Source organism: Propithecus coquereli, unplaced genomic scaffold (genome assembly GCF_000956105.1).
Source record: "Propithecus coquereli isolate 6110/MARCELLA unplaced genomic scaffold, Pcoq_1.0 Scaffold88, whole genome shotgun sequence".
In the NCBI taxonomy this organism is placed as follows: domain Eukaryota; kingdom Metazoa; phylum Chordata; class Mammalia; order Primates; family Indriidae; genus Propithecus; species Propithecus coquereli.
The window spans coordinates 6725926-6745677 of NW_012155062.1; the positions used below are offsets into that span (position 1 = coordinate 6725926).

The window sequence follows — 19752 nt, forward strand, 5'->3', positions numbered from 1 at the left end:
AGACCCCGTCTCTACTAAAAATAGAAAAGAAATTAATCGGACAACTAAAAATATATAGAAAAAATTAGCCGGGCATGGTGGCGCATGCCTGTAGTTCCAGCTACTCGGGAGGCTGAGGCAGTAGGATCACTTGAGCCCAGGAGTTTGAGGTTGCTGTGAGCTACGCTGACGCCACGGCACTCTAGCCAGGGCAACAGAGTGAGACTTTGTCTCAAAAAAAAAAAAACAAAAAACAAAAACAAAAAAACACAAAAAAACGGTTACTGCTTTGTAGTTATTAATTAATAAGTACAGAGAAAATGTACTTGAATTTTAGTTTTGCTACTTCCTCACTCTGTGATACTGAGAAAATGATCTTTTATACACCTCAGTTTCCTCACCTGAAAAACAGGCATTTTAGTAATTTACACCTCAAAGCTGTTCTGAGGAATGAAATAATCCATGTAAAACACAGTAAATCTCTAACAAACGTTTAGCTGATACTGCTCGCGTTTCCCAGCTGGTTATTATTCTTCACATGTGAGCAGGGTAATTCAGAGTATTATTTCAGGGAACAAATACTTGAATACAGGTCCAAGGCGTCGCGTTACTGGGAATTAATTAAATAAAGTCTCTGGCCTCACTGGGCTTACATTATATAAAAGGCCGATTAAGAGACAAAAGATTTTTTTTTAAATCATTGTTAAAAAAAGAAAAAAAAAACCAAGAGAATTTCAGACATCGCAAGTGCCATATTTAGAGTAACGTCTATGAGCCCCGCGCGCCAGATTCTTTCCCTCGAAGCTGCCCCAGAAATCCCTTTGGCCTCTGCCACTGGACGTCACAGGAGGCGCGACCGATTATAGCCGGATCCGCGAACTTCGCTCCTTTCTCTTCCTACAACACTTGACACGCCATTCGATTCTTCGTCTGACATCCCTATCTCTTCTCCCATCCCCTGGAGCACTTGGCCACAGGAGCAGGCCCGGGCAACCGACCCAGTTGGGAAAAGTGGGGCAAGGGGCGCGGCGCGCGGCGCATTCAGAGTGACGATACACTTCAGTCTCCGCTTATAGTCGTCACTTCCGGAACGCTTCCTTCGCGGAGCCTTGTGGGTAGCTGGCCGGGGTCTCCTGGCGACGACGATGGCGGGGGATGTGGGCGGTCGCAGCTGCACGGACTCGGAACTGCTGCTGCATCCGGAGCTGCTGTCTCAGGAGTTCCTTCTCCTCACTCTAGAGCAGGTGGGGTGCGCCAAAGTGGAGGGAGGGCGGAAGGGTGGGCCTCCCCGGGTGAGGCGCTCGCACCTGAACTCACCCCAAATAGCTCTCGGTGACGACTGACACTCCCGTCGTCGTCATTCCTCCCGTCCGGTCGTACCACTCTCCAAACACACAGACCAGCCAGGTGTCCCCTAACTCCCGCCCCTCACCCCCTGACCGAAAAAGAGACGTCCTTCAAATATCATGAATTCGTGGGAAGTAGGACTTAACCTCTCTGGGTTTTCGATAGCTCGGAAAGAGGAGTCCTAAGGCGACCCCCCACGGCCTGTGTGTAAGAAAGGGCCTGAGGAAGAGAAGGGACTGGGGAAGAAATGAAGAAGAATAGATACGGAGTGTAGAAATCATGGACCGTCAGAGCTGGAAAGCATCTGAGAAATCGTCCATTCTTCACCTTCTCACCTCGTTTAAAGATGGTGAAACTGAGTCCCAGAAAGATGAAGTGACTCGTTTGAAGTCACACCATCTGTAAATGGTACAGCCAGGATTCAGGGCTCCTGACTCTCTATGTTGCTGTTATTTTCAGCTTGTGTGGCCTCTGATAATAGGCGAAAATTGAGAAAAGAAAAAAGTGATAAGTTTTGTTTAAAGTGATAGAGAATTTTACTGAACGTTTTCTTGGGTTTTTTTGTTTGTTTGTTTGTTTTTGAGACAGAGTCTCACTCTTTTGCCCGGGCTAGAGTGAGTGCTGTGGCGTCAGCCTAGCTCACAGCAACCTCACACTCCTGGGCTCAAGCAATCCTCCTGCCTCAGCCTCCCGAGTAGCTGGGACTACAGGCATGCGCCACCATGCCCGGCTAGTTTTTTTTTTCTATATATTTTTAGTTGTCCGATTAATTTCTTTCTATTTTTAGTAGAGACGGGGATCTCGCTCTTGCTCAGAGCTGGTCTCCAACTCCTGAGCTCAAGTGATCCTCCGCCTCGGCCTCCCAGAGTGCTAGGATTACAGGCGTGAGCCACCGCGCCCGGCCAAGCCTTTCTGAATTGAAGTTGAAGAGCCAATGATCTTAACTTTCATTCTCCTTCCCAAATCCAAACTCTGTTTCCATGGCTACTCCTGTGCTTATGTTATATATTTTCCATGATGTTGAGAACAAATTGGAAAACGAGGGAGAATGAGGTGATTTAGATAGAGCTGGTTGGACAGCAACTGGAAGCCACTTGAAAGGACCAGTGAAAACATGGGGGGGCGGAGCCGGTTGTTCTAATGATGTACTACTATTGTCATCCGTAAGGGGATTGCAGTTTCATCTGTGGTGCTATATAAAATCTTGGTAATTAACTGCAATTTAAGAAACATTACATTAGAGAAACATGGGAAATAGCATACAGGATGAGACTGAGACCTGTATCCCACTGATCTAATCACGATACTAGTGCTCAAGCTAGCTTATTGGCAGAATGTGGTAATTATTATCATTGTTAGCTTTCTTTAGTCTGTTTCCCCCAGGTAGTCCCCCATTTTCAGCCCCCTTTATAGATTATGATGATGTTACTGGAAATGGTGTGTTGGCTGAGTAGTTGTGGACAGCAGTCCTTGTCATACTGAGGAAATGTGACCATTGTCTCTAAGATGAAGCTTTAAGATGAATATTTGCAGAGCCTAACCTATGTATAATACCACTTCTTGCAGTACCTTACAGGAGTTGTAAGCACATGTGTGATGGTGAAAATGGTTTTATAATGTGTTACTTAAATAGCAGTGTTTTACCATGTTGGATAAGGTGGTTATTAAAATGAAAAATGTTTTGAAATTATTTGTTTCCTTTTCCACAGAAGAACATAGCTGTTGAAAATGATGTAAGAATAAACAAAGACAATCTTACTGACCTTTATGTCCAGCATGCAATACCATTGCCTCAGAGGGATTTGCCAAAGAATAGATGGGGGAAAATGATGGAAAAGAAAAGAGAACAACATGAAATAAAAAATGAGACTAAAAGGTACTTTTTAGTCGTTCTAGTTTTCATGTTATCTTATATGACTAAACAGTTCTGTTTTTGTTTTTTCCCCAAGTAAATGTAAGTAAAAACTATTCATTCAATAACTATCTCTTGAGCACTAGGCACTGACAAAATTTTCAGCTCATGCATTCATTAGGAGAAACATAAAAAAGTTAAGTATATGGTATGTTATATAGTAAAAATGCTAAGGAGGAAGGTTAAACAGGGAGAGGGATTATAATTTTCCATCAAGTGGCCATTAACGACCTTAGTGAGAAAATGAAATTTCAGTAGAGAGACCTGTAGCAAGTAGAGAGCAAGCTAGCATTCCAAGCAGAATACAAGAACCTGGATCAGAAGTGTGCCCATCATACCCCATTAACAGCAAAGTGGCCATCAGGGCTGGAGTGGAGAGAATAGGAGGAAAGAGATGTATTGGTGGTGAGTAGGGAGATAGTCGGGTCATGGAAAGCTCTGCAAGTCATTGTAAGAACTTTGGCTTTACTCTGAGATGAGAAGCCACTTGAGGGTTTTGAGCAGAGTGGTAACACCATCAGATGTACATTTTAACAGCATCACACTAACTGCTGTCCTAAGAAGTGATTTAAGGTATATGTATGGGGGTGGGAGGAATGTGCAAGGGTGGAAGCAGGGAAACCAGTTAAGAGGCTGTGCTGTAGTACAAGTAAGCAATGATTTGACTAAGGTAATAAATTTGGTAGTGGGAGTCTGGATGTATTTTGGAGGTAGAGCCAATAGAATTTGCTGAATTTTGGGAAAAAAAGATGGATCAAGTAAGACTCTAAGGTCTTTGAATAATACACAAAAGAAGAGCCTGTCATTTTTCAGGTTTGTGTGAAAGTAATTGTGGTTTTGCCCATGAACTTTAAATTATTATAACATGGCTCAAACACCTTTGTTAATGAAAATAAGAACCATTGTAGTCAACACATTTTTGTCAATGAGAAATAAGTTTGTTTACTCCTGTAGCATAAAAATCCACGCTTCGTGATTTGATGAACTCCTGGAAAGCATTTTTTGCATCCTGCTCGTTGCGGCAGTGTTTTCCCTGCCCAAAGTTGTCGAGATGCTTAAAGAAGTGGTAGTTGGCTGGCAAGAGGTCAGGTGAATATGACAGATGAGGCAAAACTCTGGAGCCCAATTCATTCAGCCTTTGAAGCATTGGATGTGCAATGTGCGGTAGGGAGTTGTGGAGAAGAATTGGGCCCTTTCTGTTGACCAATGCAGGCTACAGGCGTTGCAGTTTTGAGTGCATATCATTGATTTCCTGGGCATACTTCTCAGATGTAATGGTTTCTCCAGGATTCAGAAAGTTGTCGTGGATCATACTGGCAGCAGACCACCAGACGGTGACCATGACCTTTTTGTGGTGCAAGTTTGGGTTTGAGAAGTGCTTTGGAGCTTCTTGGTCCAACCACTGAGCTGGTCATCGCCAGTTGTTGTATAATATCCACTTTTTGTCACACATCACGATCCGGTCCAGAAATGGTTCATTGTTGCATACAAGAAGAGAAGATACTTCAAAATGATGATTTTTTTTTTATTTTTGGTCAGCTCATGAGGCACCCACTTGCTGAGCTTTTTCACCTTTCCAATTTGCTTCAAATGCCGAATGACTGTAGAATGGTCAAGGTTTTGTGTAGTTGTAAGAGGATCAGCTTCGATAATTGCCCTCAATTGATTTTTGTCAACTTCCCTTGGCCTGCCACTGCACTCCTCATCGTCAAGGCTCTTCTCTCCTTTGCAAAATTTCTTGAACCACCACTGCACTGTATATTTGTTAGCAGTTCCAGGGCCAAATGCATTGTTGATGTTGCCAGTTGTCTCCACTGCTTTACAACCCATTTTGAACTCAAAATCGGTTGAATTTGCTTTTTGTCTAACATCATTTCCATGGTCTAAAATAAATATAAAATAAACAGCAAGTAATTAGCAAAAAAACAAAACGAGAAATGTGCATTAAAATGAAACATAAACACATTTATATAAGAACATATTCCAATACTAAAGGGCAAATGCCAGCAGTGCTAAAACTGCACTTACTTTTGTACCAATCTAATAGCTTCAGACATACTATTTAAAATTTTTAAATTTCAGAAAATTTTTTATAAAACCAAAAGCAAATGAATTTCTTGTTTTCAAGAAAATTATATTTGATTGCTCAGTGTTGTTAGTTAATGTGGACAAAGTATCCTAAAATCCCTAAGTGAGCTAGTTACCTCTTCTGTGTCTGTTATATCACAGTGGGTGCTATTGATCAATTACTTAATTTCTTTTTGGGGCCTTCTGTTTGTAAGGCACTGTTGTAGGCAGTGCACTAGAGACACTGGGAGAAGACAGAGTAAGAGAGCAGGAGTAAAGGGAAATGCGTAGCCCTTAGTTAATTAGTTTTAAACTGTAGTTATAAAGAAAAACTAATGATTGAGATTATTCCCCAAGCGTGAAGAATAGTTGAGGAATACATGTGTGCTCATTGTCTTTTTAAAAATAAATTCAGACATACAGTCTCGAAGAACTCAGTTGATCAAGAACACATTTCAGTTCAGATTAAGCATCATTTTAAGCTTGATGGTTGGTTACCTATTGGTACAGACTTTGTTCATGTTAACTTTCCTAAATCTATGGATTATGCTACATACACCTTTTAATTTACTTCTCTTTGGCTCTCTTATTCAGGCAGTATTTTCTTCCTGATCAGCACATTCAGGCACATTGTTTTAGTAAGCAAAACTTTTCAATGCTGGTTATACTTTTCCTTTGAAGCAAACTTCATATGACCATCCTTATTAGTCCTTCAATATCATCTTAGAAAGGATCTTTGACTCTGTTTTAAAAATTTATGATCTGATTCTTGAATCAGAGCATTAAAACTGGAAGGATCCAAGAGATCATCTCATAATGTTGAACCACTTATTATTTTATCTTTGGAGGGACCAAGATACAGAGAAGTGCTGTAATGTGCCCCAGGTCACACAGCTAGGCCCAGATCCATAGGGAGATGCTTCTCAAATTTTAGTGTGCCTCTTGCATCTCAGATTGACCTCACACAAGTTGTTGAGCCTTGCTCTCAGTCTCTCTTCCCTTCTGCAATGACACTGGGTATATAGTACGCATATTTTTCAAATGATGTTCAGTGGTGACCCAAGAATTGGTGAGTTTGGCTAGTTGCCTAGGGATCTGGTTAAAATGCAGATTCTGATTCAGGAGTTCAGGTTGAGGCCTCAGATTCTGCATTTCTTACAAGTTCCCAAGATGCTGCTTCTGCTCTTGCTGCTGGTCCTTGGATCACACTGTGAGTGGCAAGGCCAACGTGTTCTTCCTAGTAACTGGCTACTTCAAGTTCTTTTAACATGTTTAATAGGTTTTTTTCATAAACAGATCTGTGGTATAACTTGAGGTACAATGATAAATGAATGCTTTGATATTTACCTTTACCATTAAGAGTGGAAATTAGATTTTTCAGAAGCTAAATATGAAGACACTCACCAAATTTTACAATTAAAATTATACAAATAGTTAACAAAAAGTTTATAATATGCCACGGCTTTAGAGACCTTTAGTGAATGGAATAGAATGTTGTGCCTCATTATTTGTAGACTGGTACAGTGGTAGTCTTGGTATAGTTTTAGTTTATTATCCTTTCTAGATAATAACTGATTATGTGGGCAACATAACCTTATCAATAAGCTGGTGTTTGTTTTTTTTTTTTAACTAGGAAATCCTGTTTTAAATTGTAGGGCTAAATGGTTAATTGATGTCTTAAAAATAACTATATCTTAAAAAAAATAACTATATCTTGTATATATATTAAAGCTAGCTTTAAAATTTTTTTACATAAATATTTTAAACTTTGAAATAAAGCACTAGGAGATTCTTTCATTTAGAGTGAACATGAAAATTTCATTTCCAGTAGTCCTACTTAAAGTAGTCATATCAATAAATCTTTTTGGTTATTGTTTGTTTTAACGTTGAATTCCAGTGAACTGGTTTTCCATTCCAGATGGTCTTTTTCAAGAGTGCCTCTCTTTGATTTCAGGAGTAGCACTGTAGATGGGTTAAGGAAAAGACCCCTCATTGTATTTGATGGAAGTTCAACAAGTACAAGCATAAAAGTGAAAAAGACAGAGAACGGAGATAATGATCGACTCAAGCCTCCCCCTCAGGCAAGCTTTACCAGTAATGCCTTTCGAAAATTATCAAATTCCTCTCCAAGTGTTTCACCCCTAATTTTGTCTTCCAATTTGCCTATGAACAATAAAACGGAACACAATAATAATGACACTAAACAGAACCATGACTTAACGCATAGGAAAAGTCCTTTGGGCTCTGTGAAGTCACCACCTTTGTCCCCTGTTGGAACTACTCCAGTGAAGTTAAAGCGAGTTGCTCCTAAAGAAGAAGCAGAGGCCATGGTAAGTATGGGGATGCTTTCCATGCTAGTAGTGGTGTGAATGAAACCTGAGCAGTCTACCTCAGCCCAAGGTGGGTCAGCTGTGTTGTATGCTGTTCTTGAACCCTTTAATGGTCTGTCTGATTTTTATTTCTCCTTACTTGTTTGCTTGAACCCTGGAATTTTAAAATCCATGATGATTAATGTTTTTAAAAGTGCACTCACACCTGTAATCCTTGCACTTTGAGAGGTCATGGTGGGAGGATCACTTCAGGCCAGGAGTTTGAGATCAGCCTGAACAACATAGCAAGACCCCATCTCTACTAGAAAAAATAAAAAAATTAGTCAGGTGTGGTGGCACTCACCTATAGTCCCAGCTACTCAGAGGCAAAGGCAAGAGGATCACTTGAGCCTAGGAGTTTGAGGTTTTGGTGAGCTATCATGATGCCACTTCAGTCTAGGTCAGGCAACAGAGTGAGACCCTGTCTCAAAAACAAAAAAAAGTGGACTCAATTTATTTCTGCTTAAAATGTGTAAAGAGAGACAGTCTGTTACATACTTTTCCTAGATTTTTCTCATTTAGCTCCTTTAACTGTCTTGGAATTAAAAGAGTTTTCCTTTATTAGCGAGGCTCAGAATGTTAAGTAATTTGTCCAGGCTCACACATTAATAGCATTTGGGGCTTGACCTTAAGTACATCTGGGTTTACCTTACAACCACACCAGAATCTTTTTAAGATTTACCACTTGCCTCCCCACTCCCTGAAATGTACTTGGCTTTGGAGGAATAGAGAAAGTTTGGGGGAATCTACTATGTTGTGCTCTGCTATATTGAACCATTTGGAAACTTGGAGTTCATAGGTCGGCAGCTTTGGTACAGTAACACAATTTACCGTTTGTGAGATGATTTTATATTCATATTAATGTATGTAATCTACATATAATATATGTGTTTGATCCTTCCCCTAGGCTCCTCAGAAAAGTGATTTTACTTTTAAATACCTAGGAGTTTTATAGCCAATTTACCTGTAGTATACTTTGGCTTTATTATCATCTTCTAATTGTGAGTCAAAGGATCAAAACTCAGAGGAGTTCAAACATTCTAAAATAGTAGATCCTGGAAAAATAAAGCCACTTGACCAGCCATGAGTTCTTTACTTTTCATTGAATCCTTTCAGCAACCCTATGGAGTAGGCATTCTTGTTTTTCCCATTTCACATATGAGGAAAGCATAAGCTTATCAAGTTTCAATAAACTTGTCCAGGATTCCAGAGTTAGTGAGTGACCAGACTACAGTTTGAATTTGGGCTTGTTTGATCCCAGGGCACGCACTTATGAGACCATACTGCTTTCATAATTTTTTCAGCCGCCTTTGTAGGAGAGAGGAGGAAGGTGTGAGATAAGAGTTGGAAGAATAAGCCACATCTCAAATATTGCAATAAGGAGTGAGCCTTGAGGATTTTTTTTTGAGGCTCTTAAACAGCATTTCTCTATCCAAATAAATATATCTTTCAGAGGTGTGAGATATATGTATCTATATGTGTGTGTGTGTTTATAAATAGGTAAAATCTTTTCTCGTATTGTTAACATTTCCCACCGACTTTGGATTGTGAAGTTTAGGGAGGAGATGGGCTAGGCAGGGAGGAAGCAGATCTGGAGCAGTCAGTGGTTTTCAACTGTGCTTGTTAAGATCACTTGAGGAGCTTCCAAAACAAAGGGAAGTCAGAGCCTCATCCCTCTACCTTCTTTGAATTCTGGTTTAATTGGTTTTGGGATAAGGCCCAGGCCTGGGCATGTTTTTATGTGCTCTGGATTATTCTAATGTGCAAACATTTGAGAACCACAGAGCTAGAAAAATCGGAGCCAGGGGAAGCTTTTTTTCCCCCATCTAATCTCCTAAAATATATTCCCACCAGATGGCAGCAGTGATCTTTCATTAGTATATCAGTAGTAAACCTTGGTTGTTTAAAGTGTTCATTTTAGTTATTCTCTGACATTTCTGCAAGTATAAATTGATTTCTGTTCATGTCTTTCAGAATAACCTGAAACCCCCAGAAGCAAAGAGAAAGATACAACATGTCACTTGGCCATGAAGGAAAGTTTCCAAAAATGTAAATATAACTGTAACTGTAGTTTTTCAAACAAGTTCATATATCTTGACAGTATTTACAGAGATCCTGATTATTGTGGAATTTTCTTAAGAGGTTTAAAAATAGGTTCAGGAAAATAAAGGCTTTCTTTTCCTTCCCTCCCTTCCTCCCTTCTTTTCTTTTTTAAAATTCTTGCCTGTCATGCTCTGATTAGGAAAGAATTTCTTTTTAAACTAATAGCTTAGTATATGTCATTTCTATTGACCCTAGTCAAATCATTAGCTGCAAGTCTGGTATAAAGCATCTGATGAATTTTAAGAATTACTCTCATTAGCTTCTTTCAGAGTCTTCAGATTTCTTTTTAAAAGCTCCAATATTTTACTAGTTTGCTATTTTTATTAATTTACCAGCAGAAGCATATAACAGTTTATCACAGTATTTTAGTAAATATTGCCACATTCATCCTCAAAGGATCACCAAAAAAAGCATCTTTATAGTACTGCGGGGAAACTATTCAGGATATACAGATAAAATTGCTATTCATTAATTGCTTACATTGCTCTTCCCATAAAAAGCAAATGGGAAATCAGCGTTTGCTATTGCTCCTTCTCTTGAAATCATAATGGAATTGATATATATTAAGAGTTGACTGGTCAGTCCTGCACCTGGTCCCTCCTTTAGAATATTCTTGTCATGCAGCAGTCCAACATACTCGTTTCATGAGCAGTCTGTGATCTCGCTCTGTGAGTTTGGCTGTTACTCCCTCCTGGGAGCTTAATCTTTTCAGAATGAAGTTGATTTAAAAATCTTAAGGCTGAGTAATCATGTTAGAGGTGGTACCTGATGGCAGCAAATTGAAAGAATGGGGTGGAGGGTGATAGTATTCTAGAACTTATGAGAGTCCAGGAAGTATAGCAGTGAGGGGGAAAATCAGTGTCATCTGGAGTCAGCAGTTAAAGAGCTACTGGAGTCAGTAGTCACTATAGAGTGCACGCATAGGAAAATGGACTCCTGGCGTAGGTGAGGCTCCCTACAGGTGTAATATGGACAGCTGCCCACAGGGCTGTCCCACATAGGATTATTTAGTAAGGTTTTTTGTTTATTTTTGTTCAGGTGGTATTATTACTCTAGTTGTATAATGGAAGTCATTGGGAAAGTAGAGTTTACCTTATATACATAAGTCCTAGTTTCTGTTTTTCTGCTATGTATCTCTAACCAAGAGCAAAGGATACTTTATACTTTTTTCCTTGTATGATCGATCTTCAAATGAGGATTTGCCTTTTTCAGTATGTTTTAGAGGAGTCTTATACCTCTTTTGATTTGTTAAAACAAACGTTTTAGTTCAGCTATTGAATAGCCTTCCAAAAAATTAATTCAGCCTTGCAGGTAAGTACTGTACTAAGACTTTAACCCTGTAGTTTTTCAGCCATTTTGCCTTTATTTCAGACTCTAAATTTGTATGCATAAGACAAAATTGATACATACTAAGCATTGCATAAATTGTTAGTTATAGTAAATTGTTAAATATATAGTTATCTGCAGGGCTGATATATGTAGTATTGTTGGTGGGCAACTTTGATCCTATACGTAAATGTATGTAAAGGGAGATTTAAAAAGTGCAGATTTTAGGGTAGAATGACAAATTATATTTTATATTCAGTTGTCCCCTCTGCTTCCATCTGCATTTCTCTCTTGGTTGAGAGAGAGTTAGCCATTTGACGATTTTAAGTCATTGGGAACTTATTTTTAGTTACTCAGTGAAATTAATTTTTAATTTGTATATTTAACTTACAGAGTAGGTTGGTAATAACAGCTGAACTGTGTAACATTGTTGCTTCAAATTGAAGTTTATATTATGAACATTCAGAATCAATGCTCATATAGCAGCATATTATTGAGCTATTTTGAGTTTGAAATATGGAGAAGCGCTGAACCACGTACCATGTATTACATAATTTCCCCACCTTAGAGCGCTGTGCCTTCTGAAGGTATATGGATACAGCTTGTCTGATATGTCTTTCTCTGCATAATAAATAAAAGCATGCTGAATGATGGGGATCTGGAGCAGCGGCACTGGGAGTCTTATGTTTTGGAGTATTGTTTTAGTTTGCTTGAAAGATTAGAAAAACTTGATTTGAATGGCAAACAACTTTAGAATACCCTTTAAAGTACCCTTTACTCACTAACATGGGTTAATATTGTTGCTCTTGATTCTATATTCCAGTAAAGTCAGCTTTTCTTATTTTGGGGGCAGGCAAATGAATGGCATTAGAGTCAGTGGGTGGCTTTGTAAGGTACTGTTATAGGCACTTTACCACTTCCTACCATGTTCTTCCTACCACCTGGTCCTTCCTTGTTCTTTTCTTCCTCTCCTTCATTGTTCCCTGTTTTCCTTTTTCCCCTTTCCCTATACTTCCATTCTCCTTCCTCATTTCTGTAGATCCTAAGCTTCAGGCTTAGCTTTGCAAGTCATTTCACTTGGCCCTACTCCTTCACTGAGAGGTGAAAATAGGCTGACCCCCAGTCCTCTTACATATGAGGGATCATAGACTGCTTTGTGAATTCTGGAAAGCTTCAAGACCCTGCAGCATCAGGGCACTAAATTATTTCTCAATGGCTGTAAAGACTGTACAGTTTTCCAAAATAGCCTTATTGATGTAGACAGCTACCAGGCACTTTGGAAAGTTGGTTCAACTACTACTATGAGGCCATAATATATTTGCTAATATTAAAATATTTCAGAATTGGGATTATTATTTGAAGTAATATTTTGGTTAAGTTTTGAGAGAAGATTCTAAAACTGATCTAGAGACTCATTCAATAGCAATGTGACCTTTTAAAAACTTACATTAAGTAAAACTGCCAGTAGATTAAATCATATATATATGTAAGAGCTTCCTCTATTTACTACTGTTGAACTTCAGTAATTTTTAGAGGCTATACAACATGGTCAAAATGTTTATAAGTGTGCTCTTTTATTAAATGCTTGTGCAGGTTTTGTAATTCAGTACAGAAAAGTTTAACCTTGTAATGTAAATTTTTGTAAAAAGTCTTTTAAGTAGCCTTATCCTTATTTAAATAAACTGAATAAAATCATCTCGAGTAGGTCTGTCATTCATAAAAAAATAAAATGTAAAAATACTCTGTAATAACTTGATCTGTTTTTATTCGAGTAAACTGTATTAGGAAGTAGTGTTTATATAGTACAACCTTCTCTACCTGGATTGATTGAGATTAGGCATGATACAAATAGTCCAGCCACGTTTTTGGGGCCCCTGCTGTGATGGTAGGATGGCTAGAGTGGTCTGGTGTTTTGAGTGTTTGGTGCTACAGAGGCTGACATGCTGCCTGCCCACTATGCTTTTGAGGGATGGAAACAGAAGTCCCTGAACCTTCCCATGTAATAAGCTCTTAACAAAATGAGATAAACCAGAGATTCAGTTGAGAGATTATTTGTGTTTGGGATGATCTGAAAAAAAAAAAAAAAAGTTTCTAAACTGGTATCTTAATGTTATTATATTTGTAGACTGAAGCCCTAAATTAACTAGTTTGGAAAAGGCTCGGGTAACTTTCTACTTTGAACTTAAAAAGTAGATCCTTCATTTTTTTTGTCTGGACGGAAGAAGTAAAAAATATCTTCCATTTAGATTATTTTTACTAAGGTACATTTTACTAACTGAAGTGCTTTATTCTTTCAATTGTTCAATAACTTGGTTATCTTCCTTATTGTGAAATAAAAAATAAAGATGTGAATTGCCTATCTATCTGTTCAGTGCCTACTATTCTAGCTCTTGGGAGTGAACAAGGCAGATTAAGTTTCTGCTCCCATAGAGAAGACAGACAAGTGAAGAATGAATAACAATGGGTAATTGTTGTGATAGAAAATAAAACAGGATCATAAATTGGTGAACAATGAGGAAGGTAAAGAGGTACTTTAAACATAGTGGTTAGGAAAGGCCTCTGAAAAGATCACATTTTGAAGGGAGAATGACTAAAGGACAGCTATGGAAAGCTTTCGGGAAAAGCATCCTACATGTGGTCGATTTTAGATGGCTACATTTTCTGTTTTGCTCCTCCCATGAGGAGTGGAATCTGTTTCCCACCACTTGTGTATAGACCGGCCTTGTAACTTGCTTTGGTCCAGTGAATGCTTCTATTTCCTTGGACCTGTGCTGCAGCCATGTGAAAGAGCCCAGGCTTGCCCCCTGGAAATATGTGGCTCAGCCGACAACCAGCACTGTCACACATGTGACCACTAGTCACCCATCCCCAGTCTAAGTGCCAGGTGACCAGACCTGCATGAATGTCCCAGGTGAGATCAGTCCACGTTGCTGACTCTCAGAATCGTGAGTAAGATGGGGATTGTAAGTGTTGGGGGTAGTTTGCTACCGAGGAGTACATAACATGTGACAGACGAGCAAAATCTGAAAGCCCTAAGGCTTAATAGGTTTTTAGAACAGAAAGACTGGTGTGGCTCAAGTAAATCCACATAGGGATGAGGGTAGTTTAAAATGAAGTCAAAGAAGTTAGGCAGGAGCCAGATTATGTAAGACTCAGTGGTAAGGACTTTGGATTTGATTCTTTGGATTGGAAGCTGCTAACTCTTTTCAGACTTAACCAAGCATTCAGTTTAGTCAAAAATAAGACTAGTTACATAAGTATATCATAGCGCTAAACATCTTTTTTTCCTATAGTAAAAGTATCCAAGTTTTGTTTTTTAGTCTTGGGTAAATAATTTGAATTAAAGTATTTATTTCTTTGACAAACAGATGCTTAGGAGACTATAGAATACTAGTTATGGTGAAGGAAAAATATTTTTCATAAATTTAAAAACACCATATCTAAGCTTTCTTTTACATCTATTGTTCCTTGCTATATAATTTTTTTAAAATAGACTTTTTAAAAATAAAGTTTTTAGAACAGTTTTGTATTTATGGAAAAATTGCTGTGATAGTACAGCGTTTTCATGTACCTCATACCCAGTTTCTCTATTTCCATACATTAGTATGGTACATTGTCCAAATACTAAAGTCCATACTTTATTCAGATTTCCTTAGTTTTTACCTAATATCCTTCTTCTGAACCAGGACCCTACCAGGATACCACATTATTAACATTTCGTTATCAATTCTCCTTAGACTCCTTTTGGTTGTGATATTTTCTCAGACTTTCCTTGTTTTTGATGACCTTGATCGTTTTGAGGAGTACTGGTCAGGTATTTTGGAGAATGTCTCTCAATTGGGATTTTTCTAATGTTTTTCTCATGATTAGATTGGAGCTTTGGGTTTTTGGGGGAAACCCACATAGGTAAATTGCCATTTTCATCACATTATTTTGAGGACACATACTGTACAACGTATCACTTTTTTTTTTTTTTTTGAGACAGTTTTGCTTTGTCACCCTGGGTAGAGTGGCATGGTAGCTCACAGCAACCTCAAACTCCTAAGCTCAAACAATCCTCTTGCCTCAGCCTCCTGAGTAGCTGGGACTACAGGCGCTCACCAGGATACCCAGCTAATTTTTCTAGTTTTAGTAGAGACAGGGTCTCACTCTTGCTGAGGCTGGTCTCAAATTCCTGAGCTCAAGCAATCCTCCCACCTTGGCCTCCCAGAGTGCTAGGATTACAGGCATGAGCCACTGTGCCTGGCCTGATATATCACTTTTGAGGGTAACCTGGGTCCTCTGGCTGAAGTTTTTGTCAGGTTTCTTCACTATAAAGTTACTCTTCCTGCTTTTCATACTGTGCTCTTTGGAAGGAAGTGACTTAAGGAGTAGGGAGTTATGCTGTACCTTGTGGGCCACATACATAAATTATTGGAATTCTGCACAGGAGATTTGTGTATTCCATTAATTCCATTAATTTGTTTATCTGACTTAGTATGATTCATGGATACTTTGAGTTAAAATCTAATTTTCTTTTTTTTTTTGGCTCAAATTGTTCTAGCTTTTGCCTTTGAAAGCTCTTTCAGTGGTTCCTATTTCCCTTTGACTTACCCCATCATTTTGTTTTCTTTTGGGTATAACCTAACTTCCTGGCACTATAAGATGCTCCAGGTTCATTTTGTATATTTCTTGCCCAAGTTATAGAATTAGCCATTTCTCTAAAGAGCCTTGGCTCGTTTTATTGGAGAAGGGCATTAAAAACCAAGATCTGGGCAGTAGGTGTACTCATTGCTACTAGAGTGTCATTCCTTGTAGGCCTTCTCAACTGACAGAGCAAGTAAATATGTATATGTATGTTAACCATTGTGTGTGTGTGTGTGTGTGTAAATACACACGTATATATATATTTCTTTATGTAACCATCTGTATCTCTAATAAGTTAAACATGAGTTCATACTGATGTCTGCAACTCTAATCCCTTACCATACTAATCCTTCTAGACTTCTTCACTTGCTTGTCTGCAACCTCTGATTTGAACAGTGAGAAACATGGCTACCACCAGTCACCATCCATTTATTTACTTAATTGTTCAGTTCTAGTACACTCGTACAGAAGTTGCAGAATTGTTAACCTGTACTCATGTGGGAAACAACTTTGTCAACTAGAACATAGTGATTATGTATAATTCCTTTTGCCTTTAGTCTTATAGATTCATTTCCAGTGTTACTTAAGTCATATCATGTAAAAGAGTTTGCAGTTTTTTCATTTTAATGAAAAAGAGAATGTCTTATCAACTTATCTCTATTTTCTTAAACAAAAAATCTCTGGACAAACATCTCATCCATTCAACAGTTATAAGGTATCTACTACATGTTCAGGTTCTAAATACACCCCCCCCCAGGATGGTAAAAGTAATCAGGAAATGACTTGGGTCCCAGATTGCCCCTCTATTCTGGTGGTGGGCAGGCGCTGGCAGAGGCAATGGCAGCCATCTCCACAGGAAGACATCCTCATTCTAAGCCTCAACAGACACCCACAAGTAACTTTAAAGGCTATGATTAACACGAGTCAGAGTTGCGCTAGCATACACAGAAACAACGGACCAGCGTGGGCTGCAGCAGAACATCAGGCAGTAGAGACTGGCCCCCAGAGTTTTCATATGTTGTAATAATCAAGTAAAGATCAAACAAATTGGCTTGCTATGTTTAAAGAAAAAAAGACAAGCTTGAAAATAACTAGCCAGTACAGGAAACTATAAAAGTGTAACAAACATATTTAAAAATATTTTAAATTTTTATTGAGGTAAAATAAAATACTGTAAAGTTAAAAATTGTTAACTTACACAGTTCAGTGAAAATGCATATATGTGTTTGTGCGAGTGGTTGGTAGCTCCAGTTTACCCCTCCCAGAGTGGAACCTCCACACTATGAGCAGGCCAGGGCAATTGGAGCCCCAGGTTTTTTGGCCTGTCACACCTGGGGCAGAACCCTAGACAAGTAGCTGGAGGGGAAGGAGTTCTTACTTTCTTGGCTATACCTGCCCAGAGTAGAGCTTGTCACATGATGTTGGGGCATGAGGCTGTGGCTCAAACGCCATAGACGTTCACTGTTCGTGCTAAGATTTAGTATTAATAGATTTTCCTGAATGAATGTTTATCTGTTGTATGCCTTTGGGGAAATTTTCAGAGACTTTGGTTTATATCAATATATATGTAATTTTCTTCAACAGGAAGAGGGTCAGTTGAGCTCTACACACCACCATTCCTAAAGTCCCATCAGTCTGTGCTTTTAGCCATGGCCAGGCTGCTTGGAGAGTCCGGGCTGCTTAGAATGTGGCCTGCATCTAAGCAGTTCAGTTGTCAATCAGAAATTTGTAGGGAGTTCATGCAAAGAACTTGGGGCTCTCCTTTCCAGGATTTCTCTCCCTTACTTTCCACAGGCTGTTCGTCCCAGACTCTGGCCTCTGGTTCTTCAAGTCAGTAAGACTGCAGGTTTCCTTATAGGAAACCGCCCTGCTGGAGCCTGCCCTTGGATAAAAGGCCAAAATGGGAAAATCACCCAGTACCCTTCTTTTCTTCCAAGTGTCCACTCTCCTCCAATGTATTCTGCCTGCTTTGGATCATAATCCAATGTTTTCAAAAATTTAAAAAATACTTTGTGCAGAATGATTGTTATTTGAGGGAGGATTAGTCCAGTTGGAGCTACTTACTGGAAGTGGAATTCCCCCCTGAGCATTAATTTTAGGTTGGGTAATTTAAGATTGAGCAAGTCTCGTGTGTCTGTGGTTTTAATGAGGGACACAGGTAAAGTATTCTAAAATGAAATCTGGAGTGCTTTTACATTTACATTATGAAGTAGAAAATGGTGAAACAACTAACAAGGCATGGAGTTATTCTTTTTAAGCAAAACTTCAAGTCAATGATAAATCCAGAAGACCCATCTCAGACATTATCAACATTTCTAACAGTGACTATCACCGAGATTAAAAAACTGATTTCACATATGCTCAGCATAGATCAGACTTGATTTCCACTGAGTTTTTCTGTTGCACGGTGTATTATTTTATCATGCTGCATTGTCTAAGAAAGCTAAGGGTAAAAGGTCATTTATGCTACAGTTCTCAAGAGAACTGTGCAATGCTCTATCCCACAAATTGGCTCAGTGCTTCCCAATTGTATACTGTGCTCTCCAAGATTATTTTACAGACCACTACCAAACTAGGGGCTCAGAGTATTATTTTTACAGCAGTGACTCTCTTTACTATCTTTCTTTTCTTTTCAGAAACACTGAAGGCATCCAGTATGCCCTCAGTTGCTAGGGTGTTGAGAATATAAAGATGAACAAGATGTTGTCTCTGGCCTCAAGTGGCTTGTGTCTTTTTACAATCCTTCCCTTTATGGAAGAGAAGGCAGGTCAGGATAAGATACCGATGTATGATAATGGAACAGCGCTGATAAGCTCTGTCAAGAAAAGTGACCTGAAAATTGGCTTCGCTGTCATCAGCCTCACATTCTGCTGTTCATATTCTGGAGCTTGTGTGACTGCATCGAATGTAGAGCATTACATTCCGAAAGGGGGGCAGGGGAAAGAGAGAAGGTAGCAAGGCAGAGATATGTGGTGCTGACTGCAGGCTTCCTTTAAATAAAGGGTGCGATGCAATTTCAGGTAACACTGCTCCAGGCCATCAGATCTCACACTTCATACAGTGATCACTGGGCCATGCAATAAAGTGTCACTCAGACTCAGAACCTCAATGTTTAATCATTATTTCACACTCTGTGCCTGGCAAAAGATTGTGTTCTGAATAACTTTATTGTAAGTCACATAATCTTAGGCTTGACATGACAGGAAGTTGCAGAACTGTAAATACCAACTCTTCATTGCCTTATATAGTTAGGAAAACTTTCAAGTTTGTGACATATGTTAATTGCACTTAAAAATTAAATACGCAGTGAGAGAAAGATCCATATATAAAGACATCATTCAAAAGGATTTTTACATTTGGATTTGCCTTACTTGATTACAAAAATCCCAAACCATCTTCCCACCCAGGATTTACATAAGGCTTTTCTCCTTCCCTGGGACTGAACTAGTACAGAGGACTAAAGAGTTTATACAAACATGAATATCGCTGAGAAGCAAGAGGAAAGTCTTGGCGTGGCTGGTGGAAACCCCAGAACACTATTGCTTGGCTAAGAAAGAAAATATATAAATCTGTGTATTAGATCACAAGCAGTAATTTCTCTGTGTTGACTTCAGATATCTTTCCCACAGTCAGGGCACAAGATGTCGTCCCTTTCTGTGAGGAAGCCTCGCCCCACCAACGAGAGGGAGCACTTCTTACAGTTAAAGCAATCGTTGTGCCACTGCCGTTCCTCAAAGGAGATGTACTTTGTGCCACCAAGTCCTGTTAACAGAGAAAAAAAATACTGGATGAAGAAAGGGAGTATGAACTAGTTAGGATCATGCACCTGAGACTGAAAAAGGAATTCTTTTTGATCCATTTCAAAGTTTCGATTGCGATATACAGATCTAGTGACTGGTGCAGAGAATTCATATATAAACCAGATACTGTGCACAACCTCGAGGCGCTCATAAGTGTCAGAAGAAAGAGATACATAAACTGGCTCCAAAACAATGTGATAAATGCTATCGAAGTGCCGATCGT

At 39.0% G+C, this 19752-nt stretch overlaps 2 protein-coding genes across 6 annotated transcripts in view; one reads left to right on the forward strand and one right to left on the reverse strand.

The window, feature by feature from the left end:
* Positions 1-887: 887 nt before the first annotated feature.
* LOC105826348 (chromosome unknown open reading frame, human C2orf49) lies at positions 888-9862 on the forward strand. 2 transcript variants are annotated; one of them, XM_012664307.1, is made up of 5 exons: positions 888-1223; positions 3036-3202; positions 7260-7386; positions 7513-7635; positions 9649-9860. In XM_012664307.1, the coding sequence occupies exons 1-5, from the start codon at positions 1125-1127 to the stop codon at positions 9703-9705; spliced, it is 573 nt and encodes a 190-aa protein (XP_012519761.1). In that variant the 5' UTR covers positions 888-1124; the 3' UTR covers positions 9706-9860. The 2 variants fall into 2 exon arrangements, with proteins under 2 accessions (XP_012519761.1, XP_012519760.1); XM_012664306.1 differs by having other exon boundaries at positions 1099-1223; positions 7260-7635; positions 9649-9862.
* Positions 9863-18880: 9018 nt separating this feature from the next.
* The window catches only part of FHL2 (four and a half LIM domains 2), a 68399-nt gene continuing 67527 nt past the window's right edge, over positions 18881-19752 (reverse strand). For all 4 annotated transcript variants that reach the window (XM_012664311.1, XM_012664308.1, XM_012664310.1 and 1 more), the window contains one exon: positions 18881-19491. In XM_012664311.1, the coding sequence (XP_012519765.1) occupies positions 19340-19491 (152 nt within the window). In that variant the 3' untranslated portion in view covers positions 18881-19339. The remainder of the gene's footprint in view (positions 19492-19752) is intronic.